Below are 20,684 nucleotides of genomic sequence, written 5' to 3'. Positions count from 1 at the left end.
ATTACATAAGCAAATGAGATGTCCTTTTTTTTTTTTTTTTTTTTTGGTATACCATGTTCCTAAATGTTTTCTGGGGAGAGTAAAAAAATACATTAACTTTGATTCATGTACTAAGGGTTACTCTTAAATGAATTAACGGTCCAGTTTATGGTAAACTGTGCATGCATGACTTAGAAACTCGGCTGTCAGCTAAGCAGAATATCTCAAAAACTGGCCTGAATTCGAAAATGCAGAATTTGGGACGTTATCTAAAAACCAGAGCAGCCCAGAATTTGGGACATTATCTAAAAACCAAAGCGGGCCAGAATTTGGGACATGAATGAAAACATGGGCAGTCTATATGTACAACTGTGATTACATTAGATATAAACTAATACATCCTCTAACAAAACTAACATTAAACGAATACATCCTCTAACAAAACTGTAATATTTGATATTAAAATATATTGCGTAAACGATTAGATATATGCTAAAAAGTACGCCATTACATTCTTACATTCGTGCATAACATGATTATTCATATAAAGTAATTACCCATAGTTTGTTATATCAGTACGGCATAATACCACATTATATTTTAATGGTAAGGTTGTGGAAAGCAGATCACTCTCTCTCTTTGATCACAATGTTAAAAATGCCTGCAAGCTTTTCCGCTCGTGTGACGACATATTCATGTGACAGACATGAACCAATCAAAACGCGAGACTGTTATGCGGTTCCATCCCAAAAACCGGGCCTGTGTCATACCTCATAAATGGTCCAGAAAAGGTCATAGCATTTAATTGTGACAACCTCTCTACAGTAGCTATTATCAATAAGGGCAGATCATCTTCCCCTACAATCATGAAGCTTATGAGAAAGCTCACCTGGGTTTCAGTGTTGGGAAACTTCAGAATCCAAGCAAATCACATTCCGGGTTCAAAAAACATAATCGCTGACTATCTCTCTCTCGTTTTAAGTTTCAGAAATTCCACACACTGTTTTCAGGAGACCCCCTACCGCATCCATGTCCATGGTTCAAGGACCTCATATTGTATTAAATCAGTCATCCCAACATCCAAATCTCCGAATCTGCAGTTAATCTCATGAAACAATCAGTCTCACAAAACACCACAGCCGCTTATAATACAGAGTGGCAGTCTTACACCAAATATTGCTCCGTCACATTCATGCCTTACTTCCGAATCTTCCATCATAGAATTCATTACTTATTGCTTTTTAAAACGCAATCTCTCCCTTTCCACCATACGCCAATACTTGTCAGGACTACAGTTTCACTCTCGTTTGCTCGGAATCACTATCCCTCCCCCATCTCATCTTCCTTGGATACAAATGCTGCTCCGTGGGATTCAACAAACTGCTTCCAAACCTTCATCTTCCAAGTTGCCTCTCACAAAGGAAGTCCTGGAATCCATGATCAACACTCTACACTCAGGCTGCTTTTCTCCTTACAAAGATGCCCTCCTGGAAGCAATGTTCATCTCGGCCTTCTGTGGATGACATGCCTGAACCAGTCATTCGACCCATCCTCGGACCTCTGCATAGGAGATCTCCATCGTCAATCCCAGGTCATGTACTCTTACTTTTAAAACATTCAAAATCAGACCGAGAAAAGAAAGGCGTGCATGTTTATTTAACAAAAACACATTGTATTATTTGTCCTGTTTCTGCTCTTTTCAGCTATCTGTCACTGCGTCCGATGGCCAGCAACCAGGATCCCCTGTTTCTCACCCCGGAAGGGATAGTCGTGTCCAGGAACTGGTTCTGTGACCACCTTCATTGGTGTCTCCTTCGCGCTGGGCTTCCTTCTGTAAATGGGTAATTGTATGTAAAGAATAATGTGATATCTTGTAACAATTGTAAGTTCCCCTGGATAAGGGTGTCTGCTAAGAAATAAATAATAATAAAAATCACCCTGTTAACTCACACCTTTAGTACACCTCTTGTTCCGGGGGAATCAGCACAAAGCTATACAACATTCTATGACATTTAACTTATTTTACTTAAATCAACGAAATTGACCTAACATCCTACTTTTGTTGCTAGAAAAGTCGGTTCAAACTAGTTTGATCTTTGTGGCTGTCTCTGTTCACACTTTACCCACACATACAAACTTCTTCCCATCTCTCTGTGTATCTAAACCAGACACTTGGTACTTTTGGCTGTCGGCCCAGACATTTTATTGTGACTTCTGCGTCTGTGACAGGATGCAGTATGGTTTGCTTCTGTAAAGAAAGCCACAAAGTGTTTCTTCTGAATTGTTGCTTTAGTTTAGCACATATTTAAAATCTCAACTGTATAATAAAATTGCAAAACTTATTAGTAAATACCAGTGGCGTGCCGTCAGGACCTTCAAGGTATTCTCTGCTGACCAGACAGTGCCAAGTAAACCGTCAGTCAAATGACATTACGTTGCCTCACTCACTTGCGTACAGTGTGATTGCTTATACTATGAAACATACTACTCTAATTATTATTTGTTCATTTGTCTGACACCTTTATCCAAGATGACTTACAGGGTTTACTAGAGGTTTTTTAAGAGTCCAGGGGTTTCCTGAAGGGGATGTGAGCAGCCAAATAAGAGATCTGCATTTCTCCCGCAGTCTAAAACAACGACCAGACGCTAGAAAAAACAGTTGAGGGTATTCTCCGTTTCAGTTGAAGGTCTTGAGTGAGTTTAACCAACAGGCGAGTCGAAGAATGTCCTTTTTTTTAAGACAGGCGACCAATCAGGAGTGAGCAGAGGCAGGCCATAAATCTCCCAGGGTATTCTCTGCCTCACTTGAAGGCCCTGCTTTAGCAACCAATGGGAAAGTCAAAGCTCTGACAGCTGACCAATCATTAGTGAGCAACCCCAAAACATGAATATTCCTTGGTTAGCACTGCAGTTAGGAGGATAGCTGGATTTCGCACAATATTGCTTCTAAATATACATTGATAAATACAAATACCTTTACAACATCTAATTATTTCGAATTTTATTTTACACTAAAATAAAAACGCCACTGGTAAATACAAAATTAATACAAAATTACACTACCACCTTGATGATGTTTTGATGACAGCTTTTGCGTCACGATTACAAGGGCTGTTAGTTTACTAACAAGCAGGCTTCCCTCATTGTGACTGAGTGGTTTTTGCCAGTAGCTTGCACAGGTGGGCATCCCTGTTCAGTGCTACCTGCAGTAACTGTGGACCCGTACCGTACTGGTAACAAGGTCACCGACCTACTCCATTGCCAACCTGGTACAGTTGTAGCAATTCCCATGCTACATAATGTGGGTGTAAGTCTCACCCACCTGTCCCTTTAATTAGAGTCAGTAGCCTGGCCAGGTTAAAACTTCATTTCCCACAGTTCCTTGCAACCATCCTCTGTTCAGCCTCTCTCCCCATTGGCTCATTCAAATATCCACTCCTCCAATCTCAGAGCTCCTTAGAAGCCAGCACCTGTAGTAAAGCTGGCTGATTAGACCTGGAGGAAGACCCACTTTCTCTGAGGAATCCATCATAACCTACAGCATTACAAACTTAAATCTCAGTGAATCCTTTAGCATCTTTAGATAATTCCAGTGCAGTCATTCTTTTTTTTTTTATTGTATCCTGCACTTTGTCTAAACTCTTCTTTTTGTTTTCACTGTTACTTGTTTAAGTTTAGCTGTTTTTCAAGGTCTGTTTAGTGTTTGCTGTTTTGTGTGTTCAGTCTCCATTTTTTCCTGATCCTCCTGATTTTTTCCAAACAACTGTTCACCATTCAACTCAGCACTACTGGGCAGATTCATCATTTTCAATGTACTCAATTTTTTTCAATCTTCTACAGTCACTGTCATTACTGGACTCTTTGCTGGACTTCCTTATCTGTTGGTGAGATCATTACTTTTTTGTTTGGATTTGTTCTACTTTAATTTTGATACTTTGCTTCCTGTATTTTTTGGTTTTGTTCTTTTGTTACTTTGTTTGGTTTTCAATTACATTGCTGCTCTGCTGGACTTGTTAGGCCTAACTTTCATGCTCCAACCATTGCCATCTAGACTGTTATTATTATTGTCACCATTTGTGCTCATTTCATTCACTTTTATCTTTCTCTGTCTGTCTGTCTGTGCATTGATATTGTGTTTGTGTTTGTGGGTTTATTTGAGGCCCACACTACACCCATTTCTCCTTTTTTTGTTTATTTCATTTGCTAACATTATTGTTCGCAACAATAAACCAGTTGTTTGTGAAATTGACACCTCTGACGTCCCTGCTTTTGCTGTCTGTCACTCTTGCTGACATATTTAGTTATAGGAATAGGGCCAGTAGTATCTCCTTAGGGAGGACAGTGCAACTGCTTCTCAGTTGTCCAGAGTGATCGTTACACTGTATCGAACCGGGGTTGGGGTTACCACACTGGTACCGTACCGACCCAGTGCTAAAGTCATCGAACCAGTACCAAACCGACCTGATACCGTCCCGGTTCCAGCCCGGTACCGTACCATACTGACCAGGTGCTAAAGTCACCGGACCAGTACCAAACCCAATGGGTACCGTCCCAGTTCTGACCCAGTACTGTACAGTACCGACCTGGCGCTACAGTCACCAATCCGGTACGGAATCTGTTCCAACTGGTAGTGTATCGACCCGGTGCTAAAGTCACCAAACCAGTGCTACAGTCACCGAACTGCTACCGAACCGGTACCTTCCTGGTTCCGACCAGTAACATACTGTTGGTTATGACCCACTACCAACCGGTTCTTACATCCCAGTCTGGTACCAAGCTGGTCTTTTTCGGGTCTTGAACAGCCCCATTACTGTCTTTAAGCAGACTGAGGCAGCACCTGTACCGTGTTACTGTACACTGCATTGCTACTTGCATAATTCCTGGGTTTTATCCCTGCAACACATGCAAGGCCAGTATGCCTGTTGAGGACAAGCACAGCAGATGCTCTTCCTGGTTGGGGTCAGAGCATGAAAAGGAGGCACCGATGAACCGCAGTTTCTTAGCATTTTGTGTACATTTCTCCATGCGCGCACTGGAGAAACGTCTCTCCCACAGAGCACTCTACGTCCCTGTAACAGAAATATAATGAGTTCTGGTTGTAAATCTCCCTCCCGATCTGTGAGGGCGCTAAGTAGTGAAAGGGGAAGTCTTTGGATGGGCTGGCCTGACAGCCGGTCAGCCTGGAAGGCGGTGAGACTCCGTTGCAGGAACGTATTGATCCGGAGCAGCAGCTGCAAGCAATAGAGACAGCTGAAATCATTTACCAAGGGGTCATGCGTGATAGTATAAAGAGGCTGGAGAAACGTAAATCTTTTCCTTCGCTTTGGTTTTGAAATAGACCTGGAAGGACCCGTACACTGTGTATTGAGAGTATTGTGAGTGTTTTGTTTGTTTGTTTGTCTATAATTGTTACTTGTGTGTTTATAGACGGCTAACACGTTCCGGAGCTGTCGCTAAGAGCCAGCACTGAACCCGGAACAGCACTGCACTATTTGTAACTCTTTAAACTGTATCACCCACCACGAGCACTACAGCACACACCCAGGACTGGTGACCGTGGTTGTATATTGTGGGAGAGTGTGACCAAGTTGTTGAGTGGCGTGTGGGTGGTGACGTCACAGACCAGGAAAAGAAACCAAAACAATGAATGGCGGGTGTAACTGAATTGCAACGGCACTCAGTATTTTATTAAATACCTGTAGAACTCCTCTTTTCCCTCTGGTCACTTTATCACTCTTCCTTAATGCGCTTTACTTGCTCTTATCTGCACCCTATTTTACTGCATTTAATCCTGTAGTTTAGAGTACTGTAATCTGTCAAGTGTTATTTAATCTGTAGTATTTTGTATTTAATTATATCCTAATGTAACTATTACTGACACTGTTATCTGCTCTGTTATTGAATCGTATTTTGTCATACTTGTACTTGCTAGAACTGAAGTCATTGTATTTTATCTTGCTCTTAATTGTATTAATATTTGTACTGTGATTCTTGAAATGTATTTTTGTTTATGACTGTAAGTCGCCCTGGATAAGGGTGTCTGCTAAGAAATAAATAAATAAATAATAATAATAATAATAATAATAATAATAATAAATACAACAAAAGATTTAAACAGAACAAAAGACATAAACAAAAGGGCACGTTGGCCAAACAAATAAACAAATAAGTATCGTGCTGGTTTAAAAACCAGCATGCTTAGCAGTTGTTTCTATTTTAATTTCTCTCCATGCTCGCGCTCCCGTACTCTCCTCTGTACACTCTCCTCCTGAGCGCGGACACCTGCAGGCTTTTATATTCTGGCCGAGGGGTTAACTATCTGTTAATTATCTCATTACCCCCTCGGCCATAGTCTGCACGAGTTTAGTAAGGATGTGTGACTGTCAGCTAGTTAAATAAATCACTAGCTGATCAGTCACGCATCCTCACAAGGTTTTTAAAATAAAGAAACACAAAACAATAACAAATATGCAGCGTTTCACTGTAATACAAATCATAATATATAATAAATAAAGGGGCTGTGCTGGTAGCCACAAGCAGGCATATTTGGCTTTCCCTAGCACGTGTGCTTGATGGGGACAGAACACAGCTGTTGGATGCCCCTATTCACCAGGGCAAGCCTTTGGTCCTGTGGCGGACGAGATGCTGCAGTGCTCTCAGCGCGTGTGAGAATCCATGAAGGAGCTGGTGCGCTTGCTTCCCAAACAACCACACCCAGTGTACAAACCAGCGGAAAATTGGCACCCTCTGCCCCAACAGCCTCAAAGACTGGCACAGCCTGCACCTGCTGCCAGAGGTGGTGTTCAGAATCATCCTCACCACGAAGGCCACAATCCGCTTCGCTGCCCGGCCATCTGGAGTATTGGCGTCAGTGCACCACAGACATCTGGGTGCTTACTACTGTTCAGACTGGCCACTCATTGCAGTTCAAGCACGGTTCCCCTCCCATTCGGGGTGTGACTGTAACATCAGTCATGGACCCTCAGGATGCCACGGTGGTGTCTCAGGAGGTAGCAGCTTGCAGCAAAAACGGTGGAGGAAGGGTTCTACTCCAGGTACTTCCTAGTGCCCAAGCGGGATGGTGGCCTGTGGCAGAATGTCCCGCCCCTATATATATATATTTGTATTATTATTTGTATTTTTGTTTGCGGCGCAGATCAAAGCGCTGCATATTTGTTACTGTTTTTATAATTTAAAAACCCCGTGAGGATGTGTGACTGATCACCTAGTGATAGTCACGCATCCTTATTAAACTCGTGCAGACGGTGACCATCTGCCGAGTTAATTCATTGATTAATTGTTGCTAATCAGGAGATGGTCACTGTATATAAACCTGCAGCTCTCTACCCTCAGGGGAGAGTATATTAGGCGTGAGAGCAGAGAGAGCGAGGAGAGAGAAAACGCAACTTACAAATAACTGCTAAGCGTGCTGGTTTACACCAGCACGTTATTTATTTGTTTGGCCAACGCACCTTTTTGTTTGTTGTGTTTTGTTCAAATCGTTTGTTTTGTTTATTTAATAAAATAGCTGAGCGCCATTGCGTTCAGTTTCACCGCCATTCCACCCATTGTTTGGTTTCTGTTTACTTCCTGGTCCGTGACGTCACTAGTCACACGCCACTCAACAGCTGCTCGGCCACATATAGTGTCCTGCGTGGGACAAACAACACCTCCAGGAGCCAGACCAGGAAAGAAAAGAACGTTTTTTTTTTGTTTTTTTTCAAAAAGTGTTTTTTTTTTGTATTTTGGGTAAAAAAAAGAAATAAAATAAATAAAAATGGAAGGCTGGAGCTGGAGAAACGGCTGCGGGGAACTGGAGGACCTCCTCGGTGGTCTGGAGGACCAAGGCTGGTGCCTTGCTTGCGGGGTTGTACGGGCACACGGTAGCGATCTGCCCATTCCAGGACGAGGTGGAGGAGCCGGCCCAGGAGAGGAAGGCAGGGAGAAGGAGCAGGAAAAGAAGGGGGAGTGGTAAGCTGCAGCAGCAACAGCAACCGCAGCAACAGCAGGAGGAGATCGGGGATGATGGCTGGGAGGTTTATATTACGAACCTCGTGGCGGAGTTGTGCACTGGCTGTGGGGCATATGGGCACACATTGGCCATATGCCCCACGCAATACGAAGAGGGGGAGCGCGAGCATCCAGCGCCCAGAAGGGGGGAGCGCGAGCATCCAGAAGGGGGGAGCGCGATCATCCAGCGCGCATCCATGGGAGGACTGCTTGCCCCTCCCACCTCCACCTCCACCAGCAGAGGGTGAATGCCTGCTGGTTCCGTCTCAAGTTCCATGGGAGGACAGCTTACCGATCCCAGCTCCACCAGCAGAGGGTGAATACCTGCTGGTTCCGTCTCAACCACCGTGGGAGAACAGCTTGCCGCTCCTAGTTCCACCAGCAGAGGGTGAATGCCTGCTGGTTCCGTCTCAACTACCGTGGGAGAACAGCTTGCCGCTCCCAGTTCCACCAGCAGAGGGTGAATGCCTGCTGGTTCCGCCTCAGCTGCCTTGGGAGGATGCTTGCCCCTCCCACCTCCACCAGCAGAGGGTGAATGCCTGCTGGTTCCGTCTCGAGCGCTGTGGGAGGACAGCTCACCGCTCCCACCTCCACCAGCAGAGGGTGAATACCTGCTGGTTCCACCTCCACCATCATGGGAAGGACTGCTCCTGCCCTGCCTCTCTCCGCCCAAGGATGCCTGCCTCGCACCGCCCAAGGATGCTTGCCTCGCACCGCCCAAGGATGCCTGCCTCGCACCACCCAAAGATGCCTGCCTCGCACCGCCCAAGGATGCCTGCCATGCATCGCCCAAGAATGCCTTTTGCTCCACATCGCCTGGGGCTGCCTGTTGCTCCCCATCGCCTGGGGCTGCCTGTTGCTCCGCATCGCCTGGGGCTGCCTGTTGCTACACATCGCCTGGGGCTGCCTGTTGCTCCGCATCGCCTGGAGAGCCACCAGTTACAGGGTAAGAGGGAGATGTGGAGCTCCCGCTGCCGCCACCATGGCCAGGGGCTCCCCTCTCGAGTTCGCCTCCGGAGGGTCCGCTGCTGCTGCCGTCTCCTCCCGAGGGTCCGCTGATGCTGCCGTCGCCTCCCGAGGGTCCTGCTTTGCCTGGGGTCGCTACCAGTCCCGCCATGCGGCAGGAAATACTGTGGCTGGAGCCCCATGAAGGGGAGTTGCCGGCCATGAAGAAGGGGGGAGAGGTCAGGAGACCAGCTCCCCCAGCAGCAATTTCGCTGCAGGAAAACAGGTGGCCAGAGCCCCACGGAGGGGAGCTGCTGGCCATGAAGAAGGGGGGGAGGTCTGGAGACCACCCCCAAAATTTCCTTAGCCGGAGGAGCCGGCCTCTGCGCGGTCCACCAGGATGCTACAGCTGTTTGGGTGGGAGGAGGACATCCCACCGTAGCCGCCACCTTTGGCTCGTTGCTGCCCCTGTTCCTGGGCCGGGACTGCTAGCCGGGACTTTGGGGACTAAGGGGGGAGGTGGCTGAAAAGGCCATGTGTGCTGCGCACAAGGGGGCGGCATGTGTGGCGGAGTGTCCCACCCCTATATATATATATATTTGTATTATTATTTGTATTTTTGTTTGCTGCACAGATCAAAGCGCTGCGTATTTGTTATTGTTTTTATAATTTAAAAACCCCGTGAGGATGTGTGACTGATCAGCTAGTGATTTATTTAGCTAGCTGACAGTCACGCATCCTTATTAAACTCGTGCAGTCCATGACCATCTCCCGAGTTAATTAATTGATTAATTGTTGCTAATCGGGAGATGGTCACTGTATATAAATCTGCAGCTCTCTACCCTCAGGGGAGAGTATATTAGGCGTGAGAGCGGAGAGAGCGAGGAGAGAGAAAACGAAACTTACAAATAACTGCTAAGCGTGCTGGTTTACACCAGCACGATATTTATTTGTTTGGCCAATGCACCTTTTTGTTTGTTGTGTTTTGTTAAAATCATTTGTTTTGTTTATTTAATAAAATAGCTGAGCGCCGTTGCGTTCAGTTTCACCGCCATTCCACCCATTGTTTGGTTTCTGTTTACTTCCTGGTCCGTGATGTCACTAGTCACACGCCACTCAACAGCTGCTCGGCGACATGGCCTCAGACTGATCCTCGACCTCAGACAGGTCAATCTGTATCTGGAAGGAGGTTCAAAATGTTGACAATGCAACAGCTCTTGCAGTCAATCAGGCCAGGCGACTGGTTCACCACGGTGGACCGCAAAGACACCTATTTCCACAGCCCCATAAAACCAGTGCACAGGAAGTACCTGCGGTTTGCCCTTCAGGGAACAACATACGAGTTCCGTGTCTTGCCATTTGGCATCTCTCTAGTTCCCTGTGCCTTTTCGAAGTGCGTGGAAGCTATCCTGGCCCCACTGAGACTCAAAGGCATCAGAGAACTGAATTATATGGATTACTGGCTCATTTGTGTCCTGTCTCCAGCACAGGCTGATACCCACACAGAACTTGTCACCGGCCACCTTCAACAGTTGGGCCTTACAGTTAATCATGCAACGAGCCAGCTCATGGCTTCTCAAACAGCCTCCTAGGAGTATGCTTGGAATCCAATGTTTTGGAGCAGAATTTATTACAGGAGGTTCGAGGGAGATGGCGTACATAAACCTCAGATCTCCCAGTCTCCATTGCGTGGGCCGCAAGCTTTTGTTCTGGGCACATGAGAACCTCCAAACAGGGTGGCAAACCTCTTCACAAGGGGAGCCTCATTTTGGAGAGATGCAGAAGAGCAGAGATAGATCTCTTTACCTGCCAGGAATTGACCCACTGTCCCCTTTGGTTCGCCATAAAAGGAAGTGGGGACTTGCTGGCGATAGATGCCTTGGCACACCAGTGGCTGAGGCAACTGTTATATGCCTTCCCACCATGCTCCCACTGTGTCTGGAGAAAATCATGCAGGACCAGGCCAAGGTGCTCTTAGTAGCCTCTTATTGGCCCAGGAGGTTCTGGGTTTCAGCCCTGATGCAACTCCTGAGCGGCCATTAGCGGAAGCTGCCCAAGCGCCGCGACCTGCTCAGTCAGACACGGGGGACCATACGGCATTCCGACCCATCGAGCCTGCAGCTCTGGATCTGGTCCTTGAACAGCTGCATTTGAGCCATCTGGGCCTTTTCAATAGGGTTACTGACACCCTGCAAAATGCAGAGCAGCATCCACGCATCCATTACGGATACAAGTGGGGCGTCTTTCAGACGTGGTGCCTGCCATGGGGTTTGACACCACAACCTGTCCCATGGCAGTTATACTTAAATTTTTGCAGGACCTGTTTGACGATGGGAAATCACCCTCTACAATAAAAGGTCTATCTGGCATCTATTTCAGCTTGCCATGTCAAAATTGGTGGGGCAATTTTTGAAAGGAACTCCGCGGCTTCGATATTGCTCCTCGCTAGAGGCTTAACGTGGTACTTGAAGCCTCCATTTGAGTCCTTGCATTCAGCCAAGCTGACATTTTTATCGCTCATAGCAGCTTTCTTGCTTGCAATCACCTCCACAAAGTGGGTGATTGAGATGCAGGCATTCTCAATTGTGAAAGCCTGTTAATTTTTACAGAAGCCAGGGCAAAGGTTATGCAAAAAAAAAAAAAAAAGAAAATTTCACTGCCCATTCCACCAGGGGCTTGGCAACTTCGTAGGCTTTATTCCAGGGTGCATCTGTCAAGGACATTTGCAATACAGTGGTGTGCGCTACTCTCCATACCTTTACTAGGTTCTACAGACTTAATGTCATAGATCCTCAAAATCCTGGTTTTGGAACTAGAGTGGTAAGGGCGGCTTCTCAGTCAACCCTTACATCACACCCTTACAACGATCCACAAAAAGGGAGACAAAATCGAACCAGGTAACTACAGACCAATAAACCTGACTTCTATTATATGTAAACTTATGGAAGCTATAATAAGATCCAAAATGGAAAATTACCTCTATGGTAACAATATCCTGGGAGACAGCCAGCATGGTTTTAGGAAAGGGAGATCGTGTCTAACTACCCTACTTGACTTTTTTGAGGATGCAACATTGAAAATGGATAACTGCAAAGCATACAACATGGTTTTTTTAGATTTCCAGAAAGCTTTTGACAAAGTCCTGCATAAAAGATTAATTCTCAAACTGAACACAGTAGGGATTTAAGAAAATGCATGCACATGGATTAGGGAGTGGTTAACATGTAGAGGGGTTAACAGAAAGTGCTGATTAGAGGAGAAACCTCAAAATGGAGCGAGATAACCAGTGGTGTACCACAGGGATCAGTATTAGGTCCTCTACTATTCCTAATCTACATTAATGATTTAGATTCTGGTATAGTAAGCAAACTCGTTAAATTTGCAGATGACACAAAAATAGGAGGAGTGGCAAACACTGTTGAAGCAGCAAAGGTCATTCAAAATGATCTAGACAGCATTCAGAACTGGGCAGACACATGGCAAATTACATTTAATAGAGAAAAGTGAAAGTATTGCATGTGGGCAATAAAAATGTGCATTATAAATATCATATGGGAGATAGTGAAATTGAAGAAGGGAACTATGAAAAAGACCTAGGAGTTTATGTTGACTCAGAAATGTCTTCATCTAGACAATGTGGGGAAGCTATAAAAAAGGCTAACAAGATGCTCGGATATATTGTGAGAAGTGTTGAATTTAAATCAAGGGAAGTAATGTTAAAACTCTACAATGCATTAGTAAGACCTCACCTAGAATATTGTGTTCAGTTCTGGTCACCTCGTTACAAAAAGGATATTGCTGCTCTAGAAAGAGTGCAAAGAAGAGCAACCAGAATTATCCCAGGTTTAAAAGGCATGTCGTATGCAGACAGGCTAAAAGAATTGAATCTATTCAGTCTTGAACAAAGAAGACTACACGGCGATCTGATTCAAACATTCAAAATCCTAAAAGGTAAAGGTCAACCCAAGGGACTTCCTTGACCTGAAAAAAGAAACAAGGACCAGGGTCACAAATGGAGATTAGGGGATAAAGGGGCATTCAGAACAGAAAATAGGTGGCACTTTTTTACACAGAGAATTGTGAGGGTCTGGAACCAACTCCCCAGTAATGTTGTTGAAGCTGACACCCTGGGATCCTTCAAGAAGCTGCTTGATGAGATTCTGGGATCAATAAGCTACTAACAACCAAACGAGCAAGATGGGCTGAATGGCCTCCTCTCGTTTGTAAACTTTCTTATTTTCTTATGTTCTTAACACAGGCATAAAGGTGAGTTTCTCCCTCATTTTTTTTTAGTTTTTAGCCCTAGCTACTTGTTACTGAGGTTCCATATGGTAATGCACAAGGCAGCCTCGGCTGAGCCTTGTAGCTTTTTGGTCGTGCGGCAATCTTGACCTTGCAATGGCTTGGATATACTCACCCATTCGGTAATGGCTGCATTTCGTACTTGAAAAGGAGCATTAGGTTATTTTCATAACCATTGTTCCCTAAAATAGAAATGTAACCATTAACCTGCAAGGTCGCTGCATCCATGATTGCAGCATGCTTGAAGGAAAAAATGACAGGCTTGGCTGAGCAGCTTTGTTATATCTTATTCAGGTTTTGGGTCTTTAGCAGGTAAATACCCATTCATTAATGGTTAGATTTCTATTTCAGGGAATCAGGGTTATGATTATAATATTTTTTAAATTTTTTGGGGTGTTACTAGTTACAAACTTACGGGACTTTGTTCCAAAATAAATCTGGATGTAACACGTGCCGGGAAGAGATATGAATTTTGTTTGTTTACCAATAAGTGTTCTAATACCTTTTCCCTGGAGGGATCCCGTACTAACAAATTGTTTATGTAAAGGGGAAACGTGGATGTCCATGCCCCGGAGATGTTACTGACAGTTCTTGATGGAAAAACAGGTATTTCCTGAAATTTTTGTGTATGGGGAGATGAAAGCAGGCATCCTTCAGGTCTATAGCCTCCTGGTTGAACTGCTTTGATGATGGTGACCAGTGATACCATCTTGATCTGTTCAGACCCCCTGACGTCTAGAATGAGTAAAATGTGCAAACGACACAAAGTGACCAACACAATTTCAACCTCCCAGGATATCCAAACGGACTCAGATTGCATACAGAACAGAGAGAAACGTGAGGCTAAATGCTCTACTCTCATTCATAGATGTTCTCATGTTTTCAATGTTACGGTGTCAAAGTGGAGCTAAAACTATTCTAATTGTGTGTTTGATACTAAAACAGCATGGTGTGAAAATGGAATAGCTTGTGACTTGGCAAGTTAAATAAATCCCCAGAGGGGATATTCAGTTTTATGATATAGGCTTTATCGCTTGTGTTTTACTAGAAGGTGAAACATGTCACATGTTTACAGAAACATGTTTTTTCAAGATATTTACAGCAAGAATATGGCTTTAGCATGTCAAGCCCCTAACTGGCATCCATTCTGATTAGATTCTGTCTATGGTTTGTAGAAAAAGTGTTATTTTAACAGTTAACAAATTAAAAATAAGCTTGCCATTTTTGTGATGTGGTATATAAATATTCTAACGGCAAAAATTTCACAGACATTTTCCATACATTTGTCTTCAAAAGGACTTTTTTTTACACCAGTGTCCCCTTTAAGTCACGTAACTTTCATTTCAGAACCCAGTTTGTTCCTCATTTATTGCAGATTTTGTTGAGAAAAAATTCCATTGATGTGTCCATTAAGCCTTTTCTCAACTATTTAGATATACTCAATTACAGTAATTTGTATTACAAAAAGAGAAATGAAATACAATTAAATTGCTTTAGACATTTTGTTATATTGTACAAATTGTATGTTTTGTGATGGATGCTTGTTTTCTATTAAATATTCAGTGTTATATACAGGTTAGACTGAACAGGGTCTGACTGGACTGTTTGACCAAACAAGCGGAACATATTCCAGGCAGGGAAGGTGGAGAGGTTTTGCAAAATCTGATTGTCCAGGTCTATCTGGTCTCACAAAATCATGTCTTTATTAGTATTCAAAAGTATCTACAGCTACAAAGAACAAAGCAACAACACAGTTACTGTACTTGCATATTGGGCCGGGCAGTTCAAAACATTGAAAGTACTTTAGCAAAGTTATACAAAAAAATAATCAAACTCAACATTTGAGTAAAGGACCTCAGAACTACTAAGAATGATTTTAAATATCATAAAAAGAAAAGGGAATGCAAAAGAAACTGATAAAATGCTATTAGAAGCTACTCAACTTCTGCTTAAAAACACAACAAAAATATTCAATTATCCAATAATCTCATCAATATATTATTTTCTCCTAAAAATTACTTTGGCAAGTTCAGACCATGTTGCACTTTTGCTAACAGTGCAAAGTACTGATCAGGACATTCAACACATGGCCCTGTGTCTCCAGATTTCAGCAATCTCTATGAAGTGTGCAGAGGTGAGACTTTTGCAGAGCTGAGGGTCCCCTGATCTGCCTGTGCGCAGGAAGCATAGAGCTGCAGTCTTGCAACTATCGTGACAAGGCTCTGATATGTGACCCTTGTGGTTAAGGTACCAGAAGTGCTGAAAGGCACGGTCGTCTTGAAGGAAGCTCCTTATCAGTCCATCCCAGTCTGCAGGGAGTGCAGATTTCAATCCATAGTCCTCCTGTGCACGGTACAGAAGAGTCCAGCGAGGGGGGACAATATTTTTATTCACCTCTGTCAAGTTCAGGATGTAGGTCTCATGGTCCACAACCAGGTGTGAAGTGCCAGGGTAATCACCATCAAGTTTGTAGACCCGGTAACCTGCCAAAACACAGGACACCTAATTTACTAATCTTTCATAACAATTGTGTAGCATTTTAATCAAAAAAGGTAAAACAAACAACATTTTGATGTGGAGTATGTGGTTAGATAACTGCAAAAGATGCATTGTAAACTCATCTCAAATATAAACATTAATGACCAACATGGAGGGCCCTCAACCCCATTATGCTGTCCCTCTCATGTTTTAATTTTGAACAGAGTAAGTGTTGGGTGCTGGTACAAATTGGTTAGTGCTGGCCAATCCATGGACAGTTGTTGGTAGAATAGTTTATCAAATCAGAACTTACCCAATGTGAAAGGGGTTATGGGTTGTTCACTGGGCAGTGAGGACAGACACTGAACGTTATACTTGACAACACTGCACAGGCATGTCAATTTTATTTATAATTCTGTTTTTCAGTGGCAGTTCTGGTAGTGCCTAGAGAAGGGTAAACTGAGCAGGGACCCACGTGACCGTACCAACAATGGTAAGACCACGGGCACTAGGGTTTTTTTTTTTTTTTTTTTTTTTCTTTAACTGGTCTGGCGCTCCCTGAGATATGCCCCTCCAGCCAATCAGGGACTTCTGGAAAAACTAAACCTCCGGCCGAGCCTCCCTGTCAATCAGGTACCTGGCAGCGTGTCTCCTACAGAGCATCCAATATAAATGAGGGCTTCTGTTTTTCAGTTTTTATTAATTGTATTTTTCAGTGCTTATTTTTAGCTATTTTCGAGTTTTATGTAAGTCTTTTTTTTCAGTGCTTTCGTTTTTGATATACTGTATGAAATTAGTGTTTTCATTTACTTTCCAAAATGCTTGAGCAGTTTTTTTTTCTGTCAAAATAGGTATAGTAGTAACTCGACAGTACTTGCACACTTAAGTTGTACCTTCTTTCCTTTGCTGTCTTCCACAGCAAAATCCCTATGGTCACCAGGCACATTCTTCTGGGGTTTTTGTGTGTAGGCATTTTTGTACATTTTGCCACAATTCTGTTTTAAATACGCTGCATCTTAACTGTAATACAGCTTTAAATCCGGCTAACAAGCCTCCATTCCTGATTATTATCTTGTTTTAAATCTTGCAAGCAGAGTCTCCAATAGAAATGTAGAAAGTAGGAATGTACTGTCACTCAGTAGTTGGGGCGGGTTTAAAGTATTCAGAATGAACTAATGCTAGATACCAGTCAGGAAAGCGGGACATTGCCCAGCAGCACAGAGAAATGCATTTATTATTATTTTTGTAGTAGGTTTTATTTTTTAAAGGGAAAAGGTAAAGACACAGTGAATTGATTAACCACTTCTACAGTTTTTCCGGTGTTTATTGGGTATCCACCCATTGTATTTTTATTGTATGGGGGGGGGGGGGGGGATTTTATCAAGTTTTATCGGTTAAAACCGAAGATCAGGAGCCCTAAATATAATACTGCAGTGACACGGATGCGCAGAGAAGGCCCGCCCCTAATTAGGGACCTACCTAAATCGCGATTTCGCGGATTTCGCGGAAATCGTGAAATTGAGGTGTCACCGCGAAATTCACCTCTTAGGGGCCAATGCATACAAACAAGTATGGAGAGGAAAAAAAAAGAAAACTTGTTTAAATGAACTACTTTACAACGCAAGCGACGCAAACTACATATCTTCCTTCTGCAGATAGCCCTTTTTGATTCCTTCGCCGTCCCGTGTGCATTGCACTTAAGCAAAAAATAAACAAACAAAAAATGTCCACAAGTAACATTTACAAAATAAATTCTCCAAAGCAGTTAACGTTCTTGTTTACTATTCAAATGACAAAGTTTTAATCAGCCTATCAGTGCGTCTTTACTGCTTTTATGTGACCTGTACTGTGCAGGAGGGGGCGGGACAAAGTTGGTGCTGCATTGTTGATTTAAGTTGCTAAAAATCTAGTTTTCAACATTGGAGGTAAAATAGTAGAAATGGACGACAAAAAAAGCAAAGTATATTTCGGCTGATGATCGTTTTAAGATATTTCCCGAAGAAACTGTACATGCAGACTGAGGTAATTGTTTTCCATCTTAATGTGTATTTGGAGAAAATACGATAAATCGCTATTTAGCTTCAGAATCACACTTTAAACAAAAGGCCACTTCAGAGGCTGCTGAACAGAACGTAAAATAAACAGCTTTCAGAAACCAAACTGGAAAGTCAGCGCAGACAATAAGTATTCCTGTCTGCAAGTTAAATCAGTACTAAACGATCCAGCGCAGCCACCTCGCTTCAACCTGCTGCTTACAGTTGGAATTTTAGACCAGAATAGCCACGTCTTCTTTGTTTTGACTCGGTACTAATAAAATAAATTATTGGATGGGACAAATAACATGACAACGAACGTGCTGCATACATTGACTTTATTAAAGTATCCCAGATGCCCTTGTGTGATCGAGTTTTTGGGCTGTTTCTAATCGATTTCCACATCTGTATAACTTGGCAAAGCTTTGCCTTAACTTCCAACCAATTCAGTGGATGCAGACGTGCAGTCTCAATGTATGGGCAAGTCAACTGCAGGGTGATGCTGCATACTCGTCTTTAACAAATGCCAGCACTCTGTTTTAGAAATGAAGCAAGTACCACTATTTTTAGGCTTTATAGTGTTCTGAAATACTGTCTACTTACTAGGTTTATTTAATGTTTAAACATGTCCGCGAAATCCTAATTTTATTCCGCAACATACCCGTTACTGCGATTTAAGTAGACCCCTACCTATAATACATTTTTTTCCTACTCTGCATGCATTTTCTGTGTTTTTTTTTTTTTTATAAAATATATATTCACACATTTGAAACATTACCATTCATTCAAACGTAGAGCTATAAGTATGACTAAAAAGTTGATCAGCGTGACATAAGAATAGGAGTATAGAAGTATATAATAAGAAATGTCAATGAATAGTTTAATGAAAATTGGATAAGTGGAATGAATGACCTGGAGGTAAGCAAATGAGGTGTTATTATGGTATGTAAGTATATAAAGCCCGCTGCACACAGCCCGACTCAAGCCGCCCCAACTCATCTTATCTCAACTGGCCGTACAGAGTCTGGATGAATTGTAGCAGTGTGCGTGCCCTTAAAACCAAGATTATGCAGATTTCAGTCGGGATGTCTTCAGATTTAAAGATTGAACATGTTAAATCTTTTTCAGATGCAGTTTCGTTCTGATGTGATCAGTCTGTCTGTGTGCGGCGGTTGCCGACCAAGACTGACTGAGACCGATTAGTCATAAGGGTGTCAACCAATGGTGAAGCAGGTTTAAGTGACATAGCTTGTCATGTAACTTGTCATATGAGATGGTATAATATTGACAGTTTTAGTTCCACAGGTAAAAATACATTAGTCTTGAATTGCTCTGAGTGTCCCAAATTCATAAATACCAGATATGTGCACATTTGAATAGGTTTTTTTCTTAGGCGTTTACTAATCAAAGGTAAATTATCAATTTACCTGTTTATTATCAATCTACTGGCAGCCTATATTTTCTTACTGCTAAAACAGAAGTAACTGGTGCGTCAATCTCTAATAGATCACAAATCACAAGCCCCTAGATCCACACGCTGAGAAACAAATGCCAAAATAAAAAAAAAAACAGGTTGGATTTTATTTACCACAGGATAAAGTGTAGTAGACAAACTATACAAAAAGTCAAACACTGCCTGAAACGTCTGCACGGTGTAAATGGTCAATAGCTAAATTAATTATTTTGGTTGCCTCGTGGCGCTGTCTTCACCGTCTAATCAGCATACAATTCCATGCATAATATGAGGGTCACTATGTTGGGCTAAGTTAATACAAACATGTGTACAGGGCAGTATTAATTAAATTTGCATACACAGTAATCACCAGTATATAGCTGTGGTCAGTAATTCAGTTTTAGCAGCGTGCAACACCCAATTATTGTGGTGTCAAACCAAAACTGAGCACAACTGATCGCAGAATCTGTGCATACTCTGATGAGATGAGTCGGGATGGCTTGAGTCGGTCTGTGTGCAGCGGGCTTAAAAAGTGGAATGTATGGAATTTACAGTATGTGGAATGTATGGAATGATGTACAGATAGAGAAACATCAGTATATATCCCTACAATGTTATACACCCAATAAATTAGGCTAAATAATGTTAATACCAAGTTTCTTCACAATGTAAGAAGTGTTTTTCCAGATATAACAATAACTTCTCAACAATACTTAACCAACTGTGATGAAACTTTAAGGATCGTGATCGTGTAAACACGATCATACTGAAAAGTCATTCTGGGCCCGTGATCAGGTAAACACGATAAAAATTGCACTTTGTTTCTTTGACTTACTGGGCCACCATACTTTGCAGTACAGATTGCAGATGCATACCATTTATAGGGGAGTGATTGATTGTTTTTGTTTTCGTGTGACTGAGATGGTGTGACAGAAATAGAATGACTCTTGGTGTTAGATCTCCCTCCCGATATGTGAGGGCATTGTATAAAAGGAACAGAGTACCCTTAACTAAATGGCACAACAATTTATTTTTTAGGGTAGGTGGAAGTCGGTCATTTAGGAAGGGGACGGAGCTACTGTACCCAAACTCAATGACTCGGATGGGAAACAGCATGGCATCCGAGGATTGGAGGAGCGGATGTGCTCGTTAACCTAGGGGTCATGAGCGAGGGTATAAATAGGGGGGCGGGTAGTTGATGTGGCGTGTTGTTTTTGCTTTCCATGGAGCACTTTTTTGCACTTTTCTAGCACTGCCTTTTGTGTCCATCTGTTACATCCTTTGGTGTGACACCTTTTAAATGAGAATGCAAAAAAGTATACCTTTTAATCATTAAACTATGAAAACCAGTGAGAAAAGAGTTCAGTGAGTTAAAATGGAATGCTTGAGAATCACCACAAGGCCCCAAAATGGCCAAACATCATGAGAAGTCCATTGGTGTGACAGATATGTCCACTGGTGTGACACCATTTTCATGTCACTCC

General features: G+C 42.9%; 1 protein-coding gene and 1 long non-coding RNA gene across 2 annotated transcripts in view; one reads left to right on the top strand and one right to left on the bottom strand.

Moving 5' to 3' along the window:
• The first annotated feature begins 987 nt into the window (after nt 1–987).
• The window catches only part of LOC117406158 (uncharacterized), a 30,088-nt gene continuing 10,391 nt past the window's right edge, over nt 988–20,684 (top strand). The window contains exon 1 of the long non-coding RNA XR_004544936.3: nt 988–1,820. This is a non-coding gene — a long non-coding RNA (uncharacterized LOC117406158). The remainder of the gene's footprint in view (nt 1,821–20,684) is intronic.
• Nucleotides 14,921–20,684, bottom strand: part of smpd1 (sphingomyelin phosphodiesterase 1) — a 62,200-nt gene continuing 56,436 nt past the window's right edge. The window contains exon 6 of the mRNA XM_034010034.3: nt 14,921–15,719. Coding sequence (XP_033865925.2) covers nt 15,316–15,719 — 404 coding nt within the window. The 3' untranslated portion in view covers nt 14,921–15,315. The remainder of the gene's footprint in view (nt 15,720–20,684) is intronic.

This window comes from Acipenser ruthenus, chromosome 9 (genome assembly GCF_902713425.1).
Source record: "Acipenser ruthenus chromosome 9, fAciRut3.2 maternal haplotype, whole genome shotgun sequence".
Classification (NCBI taxonomy): domain Eukaryota; kingdom Metazoa; phylum Chordata; class Actinopteri; order Acipenseriformes; family Acipenseridae; genus Acipenser; species Acipenser ruthenus.
The sequence above is the reverse complement of the archived record's forward strand: the minus strand, read 5'-3'. Positions and strand labels throughout refer to the sequence as shown.